This window comes from Aquarana catesbeiana, linkage group LG04 (genome assembly GCF_042186555.1).
Source record: "Aquarana catesbeiana isolate 2022-GZ linkage group LG04, ASM4218655v1, whole genome shotgun sequence".
Taxonomy (NCBI): Eukaryota; Metazoa; Chordata; class Amphibia; order Anura; family Ranidae; genus Aquarana; species Aquarana catesbeiana.
The window spans coordinates 491,752,953-491,771,446 of record NC_133327.1 but is presented as its reverse complement, the minus strand read 5'-3'; the positions used below and the strand labels follow the sequence as shown (position 1 = coordinate 491,771,446).

The 18,494-nt window shown below is 42.0% G+C and overlaps 1 protein-coding gene across 3 annotated transcripts in view; it reads left to right on the top strand.

Moving 5' to 3' along the window:
- The first annotated feature begins 4,107 nt into the window (after positions 1 to 4,107).
- Positions 4,108 to 18,494, top strand: part of ARHGEF33 (Rho guanine nucleotide exchange factor 33) — a 583,069-nt gene continuing 568,682 nt past the window's right edge. Inside the window, exon 1 of one of the 3 annotated variants that reach the window (XM_073627670.1) lies at positions 4,108 to 4,300. In XM_073627670.1, coding sequence (XP_073483771.1) covers positions 4,234 to 4,300 — 67 coding nt within the window. In that variant the 5' untranslated portion in view covers positions 4,108 to 4,233. The remainder of the gene's footprint in view (positions 4,301 to 18,494) is intronic. The other 2 variants (XM_073627671.1, XM_073627672.1) reach the window with 2 other exon arrangements.

The window sequence follows — 18,494 nt, the reverse complement described above, 5'->3', positions numbered from 1 at the left end:
CGTCAAAAGTGTCCGATTTGTCTGCCGCAATACCGCAGTACCACTAAAAATCACAGATCGCCGCCATTACTAGTAAAAATAAATAAATAATAAAAATGCCATAAATCTATCCCCTATTTTGTAGATGCTATAACTTTTGCGCAAACCAATCAATATACGCTTATTGCAATTTTTTTACCAAAAATATGTAGAAGAATACATATCGATCTAAACTGAGGAAAACATTTTTTTTTTTTTTTTGTTAAATTTGTGATAATAATTATAGCAAAAAGTAAAAGATATTGTGCTTTTTTCAAAATTGTCACTCTTCTTTTGTTTATAGCGCAAAAAATAAAAACCGCAGAGGTAATCAAATACCACCAAAAGAAAGCTCTATTTGTGGGAAAAAAAGGACATAAATTTTGTTTGGGTACAGAATCGCACGAGCGCGCAATTGTCAGTTAAATCGACACAGTGCTGTATCACAAAAAATGGCCTGGTCAGGAAGGGGGTAAATTCTTCCGGGGCTTAAGTGGTTAAGGGAAGAGGGGCGCTTAAAGATGAAGCCACATGCAAACACTATTTACTCTGACTGGTGTGTCTGCGTTTGGACCTTAAAATGCCTCTTGTATTAATATACAAATATATACCGCACTGTCCAAACGTGCAAAAATAGCAGCCAGCACAGCAGTGATTCAATTTGCAAAAGTGAAAATGGTAAAGTAAAGTGCAGCACTAAATAGAAGATGTGACTAAAATAAGTGTACAATTAATTTGAATACAATGTACAAAAATAAATGTCCAGAAGTGAAATATGAGGACCACACAGCTCCTATAATAAAAAAACAAAATGATGTCCAATAAAATGAATAGCAGTCCAATAAATCAAAAAGATGTATAAAAATGTAAGTGTCACATAGATAATGAAAATTGATAGAAGATCCACCACCAAAATCACCAATCGCTTTCCTGGAAGGATTAAACTCAATTAGGTATACACCTAATGAGTCAATCAGGATTTTGTGAGGTGCTCGGGATAATTCAGGCTCACAGTGTAAACGCAGTCTCCAGGGGGTGTTCAGAACAGTGCATGTCAGCAGGTAGGATAATAAAGGGCAGGCAGCCCAACCATTAGATATAAAAAGAAGGAGGGCACATAGCGTAATTCCGTATGGAATGGGTAAAAATTTAATAAGCAAATAAGAGAATTGCACTCACATTTCCAAGATAAAAACAGTGCTTGTAAGATAGTAACAGTGGAATCAGCTTGGCATTCCAATGATGCCACAAAAGCCTGATTGACTCATTAGGTGTATACCTATTTCAGTTCAATCCTTCCGGTAAGCGATTGGTGATTTTGGTGGTGGATCTTCTATCAATTTTCATTATCTATGTGACACTTACGTTTTTATCCACCTTTTTGATTTATTGGACTGCTATTCATTTTATTGGACATCATTTTGTTTTTTTACAATAGGACCTGTGTGGTACTCAGCAAGAAGAAACATTGTCAGACACAGCAGAGGTCGTAGGTTCAGACCTGGGTCCTGACAGTTATGCTTGCTGAAGAATCTTCAGCATCTGTCACAGATGTGTCTAATGCCTGGTCCTCTGTTGCATGCTGTGGTTCCATCTGCTGATCCCTATGTCACCACAGGACACCCTTTCTTTCATGGGCTGCCTTTTTTGTAAACTTTAAAGAATAATTTCAGGCATCAGCATGTTATACAGCGGGGACGGAAAGTATTCAGATCCGCTTAAATTTTTCACTCTTTGTTATATTGCAGGCATTTGCTAAAATCATTTCAGTTCTTTTTTTTCCTCATTATTGTACACACAGCACCCCATATTGGCAGAAAAACACAGAATTGTTGACATTTTTGCAGATTTATTAAAAAAGAAAAACTGAAATATCACATGGTCCTAAGTATTCAGACCCTTTGCTGTGACACTCATATATTTAACTCAGGTGCTGTCCATTTCATCTGATCATTCTTGAGATGGTTCTACATCTTCATTTGCGTCCAGCTGTGTTTGATTGTACTGATTGGACTTGATTAGGAAAGCCACACACCTGTCTATATAAGACCTTACAGCTCACAGTGCATGTCAGAGCAAATGAGAATCATGAGGTCAAGGGAACTGCTTGAAGAGCTCAGAGACAGAATTGTGGCAAGGCACAGATCTGGCCAAGGTTACAAAAATTTTTCTGCTGCACGTAAGGTTCCTAAGAGCACAGTGGCCTCCATAATCCTTAAATGGAAGATGTTTGGGATGACCAGAACCCTTCCTAGAGCTGGCTGTCCGGCCAAACTGAGCTATCGAGGGATAAGAGCCTTGGTGAGAGAGGTAAAAAAGAACCCAAAGATCACCATGGCTGAGCTCCAAAAATGCAGTCGGGAGATGGGAGAAAGTTGTAAAAAGTCAACCATCACTGCAGCCCTCCACCAGTCGGGGCTTTAGTGCAAGACACATGAAAGCCCCCATGGAGTTTGCTAAAAAACACCTGAAGGACTCCAAGATGGTGAGAAATAAGATTCTCTGGTCTGATGAGACCAAGACAGAACTTTTTGGCCTGTGGAACTTTTTGGTATGTGGAGAAAACCAGGCACTGCTCATCACCTGTCCAGTACAGTGCCAACAGTGAAGCATGGTGGTGGCAGTATCTTGCTGTGGGGGTGTTTTTCAACTGCAGGGACAGGACGACTGGTTGTAATTGAGGGAAAGATGAATGCGGCCAAGTACAGGGATATCCTGGACGAAAACCTTCTCCAGAGTGCTTGGGACCTCGGACTGGGCCGAAGGTTTACCTTCCAACAAGACAATGACCCTAAGCACACAGCTAAAATAACGAAGGAGTGGCTTCACAACAACTCCGTGACTGTTCTTGAATGGCCCAGCCAGAGCCCTGACTAAAACCCAATTGAGCATCTCTGGAGAGACCTAAAAATGGCTGTCCACCAACGTTTACCATCCAATCTGCCAGAACTGGAGAGGATCTGCAAGGAGGAATGGCAGAGAATCCCCAAATCCAGGTGTGAAAAACTTGTTGCATCTTTCCCAAAAAGACTCATGGCTGTATTAGATCAAAAGGGTGCTTCTACTAAATACTGAGCAAAGGGTCTGAATACTTAGGACCATGTGATATATCAGTTTTTCTTTTTTAATAAATCTGTAAAAATGTCAACAATTCTTTGTTTTTCTGTCAATATGGGGTGCTGTGTGTACATAAATGTGGAAAAAAATGAACTTAAATGATTTTAGCAAATGGCTGCAATATAACAAAGAGTGAAAAATTTAAGGGGGTCTGAATACTTTCCGTCCCCACTGTACATAGTTATACCAGTCCAGCATGGATTAATTTATCTATGTATTTAACTAATTTAACTACGTATACACCATACCTGGCTAATGCCTCTGAAAGCTGGAAATCACTAAAGTAAACACTGCTGCTTCAGTGACACAGGCAGAAAAAAATGTTTTTAGTGGTGTTTTTTTATATATACTTTTTTTATTTAATATAAGGGTATTTAAAAAAAAAGCCCCAAACCTGTGTTCAGTGAGGAGCGTAGTGACATAATTTACGCACATACGTATGTACTCATAAACTTGTGTAAATGCGCACACATGCACATTAATTAATTCTAATGGCTGGAACAAAGGAATATTCTAGCCAATAGAAAGCGTTTACGTGTATATATGCCTCTAAACAATAATTTTTTTACGATAGATTTTTTTTTGCCAGCTCCTGCGCAGGTCAACATGTTCAAGAGCTCTAGCAGTGGCTGCTGAGGTCAAAGGTGTGGTGCAGTGCAGTAATAAAGAGGGAGAACTTGGAAAGCATCTATTAATTAATCAGGTACGCTACATTATAGCTATCTCATTATTGTAGCAGCCAATGACCCTATAAAATTTATAATTAAGGCATAAGTATTCATATCTCTGGCAATTATGTTGTACCGCAGATTTGTTGATTTTCAGTTGCACTGTCTGCCATAAAGTGTTAATGCACTGGCATTAACTTTCTGAGGATGTTATCTGGCAGAGAGGAGGAAGACAGGGCAGCTTTGTTCAATGTCTATGTTGCGTTGCCTTTTGAAGTGAGCACACAGATTTGACTGCTGAGTCTGAAGGTTATATAACAAGAAGAGTACATTAGTTCCTCTCGCCTCCAAAACCAATGAGTAGCAAGTGACAGTTCTAGCCCAGGAGCATTGAGCTGAAGGAGGGCTGCAGTCTCTCCAATCTCCTCACATGCACCTCCAGCTGAGACAGAGCTGTCCTCACAGGCGTCTCTTGAACCATGCAGAAGTGACCTATGGTGAGTAAATCTTTTTGTTTTTATTGATATCATTTCCCTGTTCAGAAAATTATTTTAGATGTGCCATCAATATGACTGTGTATTATGTGCTATTATTGGTTAAACATACATTCATGTTGCTTTTGTGCTCACATCAGACAAATTTTAAATGATATAATTTGCTTGATGTGCATGTTATATGGCCATGCATGATTGTTGTGTTTTATTGATATTTTTGCAGTAAGGTCAAATTTGATTAATGAAATAAAGACTTCTATTGCACAGCGTTTCCTGAATAAATACCACAGCACCGCTGGCATAGTTTTTGCATTCATGCCAAACTACAGAGCTTCTTAACAGCTCTTTTGTATCTATAGCTGTCTGCTGTTATACTCTATGTTGTTAATAATGTTGTTCTGCATTTTAGGGAACAGTTTACCCCCTCGTAACATGAATTAAATGCTTGTGTAATTTTATAATACACTATTTATATTAAGTGCCTTTTCATGCCATGTAATTCAGCACTGCTATATATTGCTCATCACTGAAATGTTACAAGTCTCACTCTTACTAAAATGGGCTTATTGAATTGCAACTAAAGAACATAGGTGTAGAACAGCCTTCAAAAAAGTCAGCAGCAGCCAATTAAAATTCTGATTTCATTCTGTTCACTTGGTTTATTAAAAATGTTTATTTTAGTTGCCAGTAGATGCTGGAGTATTAAGAAGACTAATTATCCCCTTTTATTTCTTGTAACTCTAGTAGTTCCAGTTTGCATGTGTGCCATGACCATTAAGAAAAGGTCTTATTTTCCCTTTTAGGCTTTTAGTGGGGTTTATTGTAGAGAATTCAATAGGAGAGTACCCCTAGCTGTGTGGAAGCATCCCGTGTTAAGCAGAATTAAACCCCAAAACAAAATAATAATATATTACAGTTTACCACTACATAAGGTAGTGGCTGCATTTATTTTCAGTAATGCTGGCCATACACTATATGAAAAATTGTTCAAACCCATTTTTGAAAAAGAACATTCGGCTGTGAGAGCAAAGGATAGTGCCATCATGTAATGACCGATAAATCGTTTCGTGGACATAAATGAATCCATTTTTTTTTCTCGTTTTTTCACATATACCTAGTGCAAATAGTTTGGATGGGAAACACATTAACCTTTCCATTTATCGTTCGTTCGGCAGAAAATTTCCAAACTTGTCCTTCGTTATTTTGGCTCAAAAACATCGGTCCCTGCCCTCAAGTGCTTACAATCTAAGATCTCTAACTCACATTCACACATACTAGGGCCTTATTTAGGGTGTCTCCCTTCCACTGGAGGAGCAACAAAGACACCTTTGAAGAGCAGCCTCGTCAGTCTAAGGCAGTGATGGCGAACCTTGGTACCCCAGATGTTTTGGAACTACATTTCCCATGATGCTCAATGACACTGCAGAGTGCATGGGCATCATGGGAAATGTAGTTTCAAACCATCTGGAGTGCCAAAGTTCACCATCACTGGTCTAGGGAAAGGGTAGTGTTAGATGCACTAAAAAAAATTAGATGAACCTAACTAACACATAACTTGTTTAAGACATTTGTTGTGCTATACATGCCCAAAACAAGTCATCGTTTTAAACAGGACCCGTGTAGTACATTTAATCCTTCTGCCCTTCCACGAGCCTCTTCCACTTGCCAGCAATTCCAGCTCATAAATTAAGTCAGAAGTTACTTTGTACATAGTGCAGGGGTTGGGAGTGTGTGATGTACAAAGTACAGGGGTAAGGAGTCAGTAATGTACAGAGTACAGGGATCAGGAGAATGTACAGAGTACAGGGATCAGGAGAATGTACAGTGAAAAGAATCACCGCCCTTTAAAATAATCACATTTTGTTGCTTTGCAGCCTGAAATGAAGACAGACTCAGTTTTTTTTTATCCAGCTCTATTTACTAGTGCAACTTATAACATCCAAGTAAAAGATATAACACCAACATTTCATAAAAAAATAGAAAAATTCAAAAATAGAATGACTGAGTTGGAAAAAGGATTACCCCCCTAATGTCAGTATTTTTTTGAACCGCCTTTTGCTTTAATTACAGCCTTTAGTCTGTTGGGATATATCTCTACCAACATTGCACATCTAGACTTTGCAATATTTGCCCACTCTTCTTTGCAGACTTGCTCAAGCTCAGTTAGATTTGATGGTGACCGTTTGTGGACTGCAGTCTTCAAGTCATTCCACAGATTTTCAATGTGGTTTAAGTCTGGGCTCCAACTAAGCCATGCAAGGACATTCACCCTTTTCTCCTTCAACCAATGTGTGGTCATTTTTGCTGTGTGCTTTGGGTCATTGTCATGTTGGAAGGTAAACCTCCTTCTCATTGACAACTTTCTGGCAGAGGGCAGCAGATTTTCCTCAAGAATTTGATAGTACTTTGCCCCATCCATTTTTCTTCTATCCTGACAAGTGCTCCAGCGCTAATTCAATTTTAGTTTCATCTGACCATAACACCTTTTTCCATGTGGCCTCAGAATCTTCAGGGTGCGTTTAAGGTGGTCAGATTAGACTAAAATTGAATTATTTGGGCTCAACACTAAAACGATGTCTGGCAGAAATCCAATGCAGTTCACCATCCAAATAACACCATTCCTATAGTAAAGCATGGAGGTGGTAATAATCCTGTTATGGGAGTGTTTCTCTGCAGCAGGGACTGGAGCACTTGTCAGGATAGAAGAAAAATGGATGAAAGTTGTCACTGGGAAGAAAGTTTTACCTTCCAATATGACAATGGCCCAAAGCACAGAGCAAAATTTGTATGTCATTTGACCACTTGCCCACTGGGCACTTAAACCACCCTCCTGACCAGATCAGCTTTCAGTGCTCTCACACTTTGAATGACAATTACTCAGTCATGTAATACTGTACCCAAATGATTTTTTTGTCCTTTTTTTCACACAAATAGAGCTTTCTTTTGGTGGTATTTGATCACCTCTGGGTTTTTTATTTTTTGCGCTGTAAATTGAAAAAGACCGAAAATTTTAAAAAACGCATTTTTCTTAGTTTCTGTGATAAAATTTTGCAAATTATTAATTTTTCTTCATAAATTTTGGCCACAATTTATACTGCTACATATCTTTGGTAAAAAAAAAACAAATTAGTGGATATTATTTGGTCTTTGTGAAAAATGAATACGTGGCACTGATGACAGATGGCACTAATACATGGCACTGATGACAGATGGCACTAATACGTGGCACTGATGACACGTGACACTGATGTGGCACTGATGACAGATGGCACTAATACGTGGCACTGATGACACGTGACACTGATGTGGAACTGATGACAGATGGCACTGATTCGTGGCACTGATGACACGTGACACTGATAACAGATGGCGCATGACACTGACAGGTGGCACTGGGGACAGGTGACACTAGGGGCAGGTGGCACTGGGGACAAATGGCACTGACAGGTGGCACTGGGGACAAATGGCACTGGGGACAGATGGCACTGATAGGTGGCACTGGGGACAGTTGGCACTGATAAGTGGCACTGGGGACAGATGACACTGACAGGTGGCACTGGGGACAGATGGCACTGACAGGTGGAACTGAGGACAGGTGGCACTGGGGACAGATGGCACTGATAGATACTGTGGGCATGTGTGTTCATGTGTGTGGACACTGCAGCCGGAGGTCTCTCTCCTTCCTTGTTTACATATGAGATCATCTTTCATTGGACACTCAGATCAAGTGCTAAATGGCTGCTGTGATTGGCCATGTAGCACAATCTGTGATTGGCTGTGTCCCTCCCGGCAATTGAGTGCCGCGCTGTAGATGTCTTTCGTCTATAGCGCAGGCGCAAGGTGGTTAAAAATTCAATAAAAATAATTTCACAAAAAAAAAAAAAAAATAACCACACAGTGGTTGGAGGCTGTAGCGGCCCATCTGTAATGGTCACAGGGGTGCCGCCCCCCCTTATCCTTGCGCCCAGCCCCTAATCTTCATGCAGGGAGCGGGAGGCATGGATTTTAATGGAGGTTTCTTTTTTTTGAAACACATGATTAGAGCCGGAGGCTCTAAATGGCTTCAAAAAAGAGTGGACTCGGGGCGCAGAGCACTGCGCCCTAAACCTACACCGTTGTGTGACAATAGCAAATTAATGAAAAAAGAGGAAAGAAATAAAACTAGGCTCACTTATCTCCTTCCAACCCAGCGCAATGAGTTTCCAAACAGATTAAAACATGCTGGCACTGTGATTAATCACAATAAGAGAGAAATATATAATCTGGCTGCCACTTAAACTAAAAAATAAATGAATATGAGATATAACAGTCTGTCACATTAAAAAAACAAATGTGAAAAGACACATAATATCAAAGCGGCGCTCCTGTCAAATTGCTGAGAATTGACACAATTGCATATAGGGTAAATGCACATAAAGTCGCTAAACATTGAATCGCAGATCTGACAAGTGCTGAGAATTGACACAATTGTATATAGGGTAAATGCACATAAAGTCGCTAAACACTGAATCGCAGATCTGACAAGTGCTGAGAATTGACACAATTGCATATGGGGTAAATGCACATAAAGTCGCTAAACATTAAATCGCAGATCTGACAAGTGGATAAACGTGAAGGTAAAGTTCGTGGCTAGCTTCATAAGTGAATAAAAAAGTGGAGATGGTCGGATAGTGCACCAATCACCGTATTCAAACCCGTGCTCCACATACCCCTCTGGGGTTCAAACTCACCACAAAGTTGCAGATCTCCCACTGATTTACTGCTGGGCCGGCTTGGAAATCCACATCATCAGCATATATAAGGAAAAAAAGACAGGCTCCACATAGAGTAGTACTATTTTTCAAAGGATTTATTAAAGATGTGTGTTGTCCACGTTGTATATAAAAAAAGCCTTGCTGTTTCACATAACTGCCATCAATATCCTCTCATCCAGTGACTTAGTGTCAAGTTTCCAAGCTGACAGTGTTCAGCCAAAGGAACGGAAATGGATCGGAAATGCCAGTGTCTCCCGCACGGCTTTTTGGCATTTCCGATCCATTTCCTTTCCTTTGGCTGAACACTGTCAGCTTGGAAACCTGACACTAATGCCGCGTACACACGAGCGGACTTTACGGCAGACTTTGCCCGGCGGACGGGATTTCGTCGGACAATTAGATCGTGTGTGGGCTCCAGCGGACTTTGTTTTCTCAAAAGTTGGACGGACTTAGATTTGAAACATGTTTCAAATCTATCTGACGGACTCGAGTCCGGTCGAAAAGTCTGCTCGTCTGTATGCTAGTTCGACGGACAAAAAGCCACGCTAGGGCAGCTATTGTCTACTGGCTATGAACTTCCTTATTTTAGTCCGGCCATACGTCATCACGTACGAATTCATAGTTACATAGTTACATATATAGTTACATAGTAGGTGAGGTTGAAAAAAGACACAAGTCCATCAAGTCCAACCTATGTGTGTGATTATGTGTCAGTATTACATTGTATATCCCTGTATGTTGCGGTCATTCAGGTGATTATCTAATAGTTTCTTGAGGCTATCAATGCTCCCCGCTGAGACCACTGCCTGTGGAAGGGAATTCCACATCCTTGCCGCTCTTACAGTAAAGAACCCTCTTTGTAGTTTAAGGTTAAACCTCTTTTCTTCTAATTGTAATGAGTGGCCACGAGTCTTATTAAACTCTCTTCTGCGAAAAAGTTTTAACCCTATTGTGGGGTCACCAGTACAGTATTTGTAAATTGAAATCATATCCCCTCTCAAGCGTCTCTTCTCCAGAGAGAATAAGTTCAGTGCTCGCAACCTTTCCTCATAACTAAGATCCTCCAGACCCTTTATTAGCTTTGTTGCCCTTCTTTGTACTCGCTCTATTTCCAGTACATCCTTCCTGAGGACTGGTGCCCAGAACTGGACAGCATACTCCAGGTGCGGCCGGACCAGAGCCTTGTAGAGTGGGAGAATTATCGTTTTATCTCTTGCGTTGATCCCCCTTTTAATGCACGCCAATATTCTGTTTGCTTTATTAGCAGCAGCTTAGCATTGCATGCCATTGCTGAGCCTATCATCTACTAGGACCCCCAGGTCCTTTTCCATCCTAGATTCCTCCAGAGGTTCTCCCCCCAGTGTATAGATTGCATTCATATTTTTGCCACCCAAATGCATTATTTTACATTTTTCTACATTGAACCTCATTTGCCATGTAGTCGCCCACCCCATTAATTTGTTCAGGTCTTTTTGCAAGGTTTCCACATCCTGCGGAGAAGTTATTGCCCTGCTTAGCTTAGTATTGTCTGCAAATACAGAGATTGAACTGTTTATCCCATCCTCCAGATCGTTTATAAACAAATTAAATAGGATTGGTCCCAGCACAGAACCCTGGGGAACCCCACTACCCTCCCCTGACCATTCTGAGTACTCCCCATTTATCACCACCCTCTGAACTCGCCCTTGTAGCCAGTTTTCAATCCATGTACTCACCCTATGGTCCATGCCAACGCACCTTATTTTGTACAGTAAACGTTTATGGGGAACTGTGTCAAATGCTTTTGCAAAATCCAGATACACCACGTCTACGGGCCTTCCTTTATCTAGATGGCAACTCACCTCCTCATAGAAGGTTAAACGGACTTTGGTTGATTGTGTGTAGGCAAGTTCGTTCATTCAGAAAGTCCGTCATAAAGTCCGTCGAAAAGTCCGCCGGGCAAAGTCTGCCGTAAAGTCCGCTCGTGTGTACGCGGCATAAGTTACTGGATGAGAGGATATTGACGGCAGTTATGTGAAACAGCAAGGCTTCTTTTATATACAACTTGGACAACACACATCTTTAATAAATCCTTTGGAAAATAGTACTACTCTATGTGGAGCCTGTCTTTTTTTCTTATATATGCTGATGATGTGGATTTCCAAGCCGGCCCAGCAGTAAATCAGTGGGAGATCGTGAATGCTTTTTATCTGCAACTTTGTGGTGAGTTTGAACCCCAGAGGGGTGTGTGGAGCACGGGTTTGAATACGGTGATTGGTGCACTATCCGACCATCTCCACTTTTTTATTCACTTATGAAGCTAGCCACGAACTTTACCTTCACGTTTATCCAATTGTCAGATCTGCGATTTAATGTTTAGCGACTTTATGGGCATTTACCCTATATGCAATTGTGTCAATTCTCAGCACTTGTCAGATCTGCGATTCAATGTTTAGCGACTTTATGTGCATTTACCCTATATACAACTGTGTCAATTCTCAGCACTTATCAGATCTGCGATTCAATGTTTAGCGACTTTATGTGCATTTACCCTATATGCAATTGTGTCAATTCTCAGCAATTTGACAGGAGCGCCGCTTTGATATTATGTGTCTTTTCACATTTGTTTTTTTAATGTGACAGACTGTTGTATCTCATATTCAATAGCAAATTAATATTCGGTATTTTCTTTTGGATTCTCCTCCCAGCCAATCAGGAAGTGGGTCCCGAGACCTAATTGGCCAGGAAATCTTAGGACTCCCTGGCCAATCGGGACTCAGGACCCTCTTCCTGTTTGGCAGAGAGGAGAAGCAATGGCCCGACTTTTCCTTCCCCCTGTCTCCTAAGGTAAGAGCTCTGATCGCCGCCTTCCCATCCGTCTCCTGTGGGTGGGGTCAATCGCCACATTCCCATCTGTTTCCTGTGGAGGGTCGATCACCACATTCTCGTCCGTCTCCCACAGTAGGGGAGGGGGGGGGTGGTGGAATGCCGCCTTCCCGTCCATCTCCTAGAGGGGGGGTGGCGTTAGTTTGCCCCCCCCCCAAATATTGAGCACTGACCACCACTGGTTGGAGGAGAAAAAGGTGAATGTCTTTGCATGGCCTAGTCAGAGCCCAGACTTAAACCACATTGAAAATCTGTGGAATGACTTGAAGACTGCAGTCCACAAATGTTCGCCATCAAATTTTATTGAACTTGAGCAGGGCAAATATTGCAAAGTCTAGATGTGCAAAGTTAGTAGAGACATACAGTATCCCTACAGACTAAAGGCTGTAATTAAATACTAAAGGCTGTAATTAAAGCAAAATGTGGTCCAACAAAATACAGACATGGGGGGGGGGGGGTGATCCTTTTCCCAACTCAGTGATTCTGTATTTGAATTTTCTTTATCTTTCTGACATGTTGGTGTTATATCTTTCACTTGGCTGTTATAAGTTGCACTAGTAAATACAGCTGGATAAAACAAAAACGGTGTCTGTCAGGTTGCAAGGCTGCAAAATGTGATTATTTTAAAGGGGGGTGATTCTTTTCTATACCCATATACAGAGTGCTGAGGTCAGGAATATGTAATGTAACAAACGTGCAGGAGTTAGGTTTAGGTTATGCACAGAGTGCAGGGGTCAAGGGTGTGTACCATATAAAGCATAGCTCCCAAGTGTTCCTGATTTCGTGGGATTGTCCCTTATATGGAACAAAGTCCCTCTGTCCCTCTTTTCTCCTTATTTGTCCTTCATTTTGGTCTGATCTATATAGTTCTATATAAAATGTACTTTTTATCTTTCAAAAAGTGTTTCCCAGTGCTAAACCGTTTATCCAATTTCCAAATTGCTGCATTTGTAAATTTCAAAAGCCAGTATAAAGTAATAGTAGTGGTAAAAAAAAGAACTCGTGGGTTGAACTAATCTTTTTTTTGTATAATTCTCCTTTAAGGAGGCGTGGCAGAGGGTGTGTCCTATGTCTACATACTTTTGCTAATAGGTGTCCCTCATTCCCATCTCAAAAAGTTGGAAGGTATGTATAGAGTGCAGGAGTCAGGAATAAAAGTAATGTACAGAGTGCAGAGGTCAAGAGTAAAAGTATCATGCAGCCCATCTAACAGAGTAAAGGGATCAAGAGTATGTAACAAATGTTAATGCTGACCTGTGGCAAGATATGAAGACTACAGGGTGGAGACAGTGAATAGTGCTGCATGCTGCAGCACATCTACTAATAGCAGGGACAATTTCTACCACATGTAATGCCACACGGTACCCCCCCCCCCCCTACAAAAAAAACCTGGGCCCAGGGGCAGCTGTCTCTTTTGCCAGATCAATGGATGATCTTGCTTTGATCTGAAGATGATGTCAGTTAAAGAAAGATGATGTCAAGTAAAAAAAAAGTTTGTTGACTATTGTTTATTATATTGTTTTCTAGCAAAAACTCTTCTATGTGGTCTTTTATCAAACTTTCAGGAAGTGCATATCACATGGATTGATGGATGTATAAAATAGAGAGTGCAGGGGTCTTGAATGCATATGATTGAGAGTTCAGAACTCAGGAATATGTAACAGAAAGTGCAGGAGTCAGGAGTGCATATCACAAAGATTGCAGGGCTCGGGAATGTGCAATCCAGAGTGAAGGGTTCAGGAGTGTGTAACACAGAGAGTGCAGGTGTCAATAGTGCATATCACAGATTCAGGCACTAGAGTGTTCATTGCATTTTCTAGTGGTAGGGCCCTTTATAAAGTTGTATGCCAGATTCAAAAGGCCCCCATCAGGTCCAATCCCCTTGTGATTGACATCAGGCAGTGGACAGATTCTTTAGCCAATGGCGGGCTGTCTATTGGCTATGGATTCACCCACCCGCTGCTCAGTGCTATGCTGTCTGTGTGATAGCCGCAGTGGCAAGAGGGACCGCAACAGTATTAAAGATAGAATCTGCCACCTGTACCAACATTTGTCACACAAAGGCATGATGGAATTCTTAAGAGTGTCATAGACATTGTTTGTTTATGAATTACTCTATACGTTCATAAAGACAAAACATAATTATTGTACTGTATTTGAAAAAATGAAAATAAAACATTGTGTCTTTTTCAGGAATTCAGCACAATGTCAAAAGCACAACAGCCTTAAATTTAAATTAAAGGGAGGGTAATAATCTAAGGGGGAGGGGATCTAAAACAACACTTTGTTAACCCTCAAAAGTCTTCTTTAATAACTAATCAATCAAAAAAAGGCACTGTAAAACACTGCAAGAACTATAGGCTACAACATCATTTATTAAAATGTTTTCTTAAGTTTCTGCCCTTTCTGCCTTGGCTTCTCACTCTTTTGAATAAAACGCAATCTGTATCACAGATCAGTAATAAAGAATATATTCTACTTGAGGTTCTATTAGCACGTGGTCTCTCTTTCCTCTAGCATGCTTTGTTCCAGGATAAAAGCTCACTAAATACCTGTACTCAAACTATCACCTATTTCATCTTTAACATTCTGCTTCTATTTCAATATGCTTGTTTGTTACCTGCCCTGAAATTTTGCTTGTCCCTGTTTCTCATATTGGGTGCTAACTGCATACCACGCTCTGGTTCTATTGCTTTTTAGCTGCCATCTGCACAGATGTGTCTGGGGTTCACCAGCAGATACCCTTACCAGTAAATTCCACCACTCCTTGCGGGTGCATTGGTGAAAATCTGGCCATGTAGGCTGGCCATACAAAAGAAATAAATTTGCACGATTCCCCCATCAACATAGACAGTGCTGACAGGGGACTCAGCAATTGTCTTCTCCTGATGTGGGGGGCCAGGGGGGAGCGGGGGAAGCCATCCCCACTGGGAGAAGACAGTGATTATTACTAGCGGCTCTAGCCACCTTGAAGATACCATAAATGTCCTTCTCCCCACCATCATCATGCTAACCCTTCTCCTTATAACAGCCAGCACCCCAACACTCCTCCTTCTAACTGAAAGCACTCCAACACTCTGCCTTCTTACCACCTGCACCCCAACCCTCCTCCTCTGCTCAAGGACCCCAACACTCCTTCTTACCACTAGCACTGTTACATTGCCCCTTACCACCCCCCTCACCTTAACCACCCCCAACTCTCCCCCTCCTCGTATTCCTTCTTTGCTTTCTGCTGCATCATGGTATTCCACATGCTGGTAGAGGACATGGATAGCCTTCTCTGCTAAGTAATGGTGGCTGGCATATAGCCTTGTCTGAAAAATAATGGTGGCTGAGTACAGGCAACAAAAAATAGCTTAAATAGGGTGTTTGGCAATACTGCCATGAAAATATAGGGCATGGGGGACATTTGGGGATTTTTAATTTTGCTTCCACAGCAGCACTGCAAAGGTCCGTGGGCTGGCCTTGGGGATAGCAAAAACAATAAATCCTGATGACTCCTCATAGCCAAGTGGTGAGGATATGGTGGAATAAGCTGAAAAGGTGGTGGTGGAGGAAAAGGGTGTAGGAGCAACAGTAAAAAAGAAAGTGTCTTTTCGGCACTCATTGAGGAGGAGGAAAAGGATGCATGAGCAGCACCATAAAAAAGAAAGTGCTGCTCTGTGTACCCAAGAAGGAGGAGGAAAAAGAAGTAAAAAAACATGTTTTACAAGCAAAACACAGGTATTTGAGGAGATGATGGAGGAGGAAAGGGGCACATCAGCAGGCCCAAAAATGGCTTCTATGCACCCCTAAGGGGATAAAAAAGCACATGGGCAGGTCCCAAAAAAGCTGCTATTCTCACAAAAGCAGGAAGAAGAAGAGGGCCAGGAATGTTTGGCTAGTTTATATGGGAGAGGTTGCAGAGAACATAATGTGTCCAAATAAAAAATGACTGTTTTTTTCCCCTTGAGGAGGAGGTGAAAAAGTGAGTATTATCAGCTTTCAAAAAAAAAAAAAAATTACTGCATTGCGCTTTTAAAAAGGAAAGGGCGCATTAGCAACAGTGACATACTTAGTGGGGTGTGGGGACACGATCTGCCCTAGGTTCGCACTCGCTGGAAGTGTTGCAGTTCCTTGCCATTTCTTGTTTTGTGTGGTGCAGCTAGTCTGTGGCCGCTGCTTCAGTGACAGGGTTCTGTACTGAGGAGTCTGTACTGAGGTGAAGGGTGTCTGTACTGAGAAAGTGGACTGGGAGGGCAGATTTAGGAGAGGGGTCTGTGCTGAGCAGGGGGAGTTGGTCAGTGCTGGGGGGAGTCTGTATTGAGGAGTTTGTGCTGGGGTTCCTTCTCTAATGAGGCATCTGTGCTAAGGGGGGCAGTCTGTGCTGTGGGATCCATATGTACTAGATAGTGTGTGCTTGGGGGTGTGTTGGGGGTCTGTATGTAAAGGCAGGTATGTGCTAGGGGGTGGTCTCGTCCATCTGTGCTGAGAGGTTAATGTGTATTGAGTAGTCCGTCCTGGGGGGAAATCTGTACTGAGGGGTTTGTGCTTGGAGGGTCCATCTGTACTGAGGGATCAGTGTTGGGGAATCAGAGTGTCCTGAGAGGGGAATCTTTATTGAGGTGGTTGCACTGTGGAATCTGTACTGAGAGGGTAGGCTGGGAAGGGTATATAGGAATGTTAGGTGGGATCTGTACTGTGGGAGATATGGGAAAACAAATACCTGAATGCTATATTTCTAATATTTTGGGAATAATTGCGGATATGGGGATGGGAGAGAGGGTTCAGGGAATGTGGGGTTGTGGTTTTACAAAGTTTTTGTGTGCTCTGTTTGGACATTCTATTAAACTTAATTCTTAAATCTATTAAGACAATACAGCGAGGTACTGTGAAAAAAAAAAGCTCACCAACGATACCTGGCCAAACCAGGCCTAAAAATAGCTAAAAAAGTTGTAACAAACCAGATTGAGGTGCTGCTGCTGTATTTAAGCCAAGCTGTTTTGTAACTGCAAAAACAATTACACATGGTGGTGTGGCTAGCACGCAAGGAAGATGGATGTCTAGTCCCCGGAGCTCCATCTAGCAGAGGAAGTTGACAGCACCCAGCAACTCCCTCAGGCCTTGTTTCTCTCTCTTGTCACGGCAGATCACTTCCTGATCACACAGGCGGCATGACCTGCAAAAGGAAGGACAACTCTATCCTAAGAAGCTCACTGCTTTCTTTTAACAGGCCACTCGGGAGCCCAGTGTCAGAAACCATGAATCAGACCAAGACATAAGTACAGTTAAATCCCACTTGTTTAATAATAAAAGTAAATAGAACAAACATGGTCAAAACATAGCCAAAGTTCGGTAACCAGAAGTGATAGTCAGACAAGCCAGAAAACCAGTGATCAGTGGAACAGCAAGCAGGATCTGGAGTCAGAAGGAATGTCAGACAAGCAAGTCTTTAACAGGAATGCAGGAGATAGTCTCTGTGATGTTGACCAAGGTGAAGGCAGAGATCATCTGGGCTGGATGGCTTAAGTAGGCAGGACTGACGGGCAGGATATCATCAACAGGTGAGTCACTGTGGAGAGATAGGAGCTGGCAATTAGCTGACAGCTGAGCAGCCAGCTCAGAGAAGGAAGGGCTGAGCTTAGCCCTGACACCCAGGCAAGATAGCACCGCATTATATCCCTCCACACGAGGAGGTTGACAGACTCCAACAGCGGCTCTATCTGGCGGCTCTGAGCATAGAATTTCCCCACTTACCTCCCCATCCCCTGCAGCTTACAAGGGAGCTCCCAGATTCTATCTTGTCGTTCCCAGCCACTAATCAGCCAGTCTCAGAGACCGCACTGAAAGATATGCTAGTATCACTCAGAGGAACTCTCCATACTGATATTATGCCACTCACTAAACACTTTACTGGAGAAATACATGCTATTGGCACCAGGGTTGACCACATTGATAATAAAATGGATGAGTTTGCCCATACCATAAATGATTTAGTGCATGCCCATGATGACAACACAGGTGAGCATACCTCGATCAAGGCCAAGCTAGCAGATTTGGAGGACCGCTCTAAAAGAAATAACTTGAAGATCAGGGGAATACCAGAATCTGTACAACAACAGGAGCTCTGCCAATATGCTACTGATCTCTTCAAAACCTTGATCCCTGAGTTCACCAATTTTGACTTAATCATTGACAGAATACACCGTATTCCCAAATCATCCTTCATACCTGAGCATTTGCCCAGAGATGTGCTCATGCACATTCATTTTTACCATGTGAAAGAGCAGCTATTACTCACTTCTCGCAACCTGGTCACCCTTCCATCTCCATATGAGCATCTGCAACTGTTTGTGGATTCATCTCAATTCACCATGCAACTTCGGAAGAAGCTAAACACAATCACTAAAACCCTGAGAAACCACAAAATCAATTACAAACCCAACTAAGCTCCTCATCTTAAGAAATTGAGACACTCATGTCATCCATACTCTAGAGAAAGGCTTACAACTTCTGCGGACATGGGGAATTTGGGACATCGTCTGCTAGAGGGAAATCACACTCCTGCCCGGCTGTCTCCAGAATGGCAAAGAATGCTT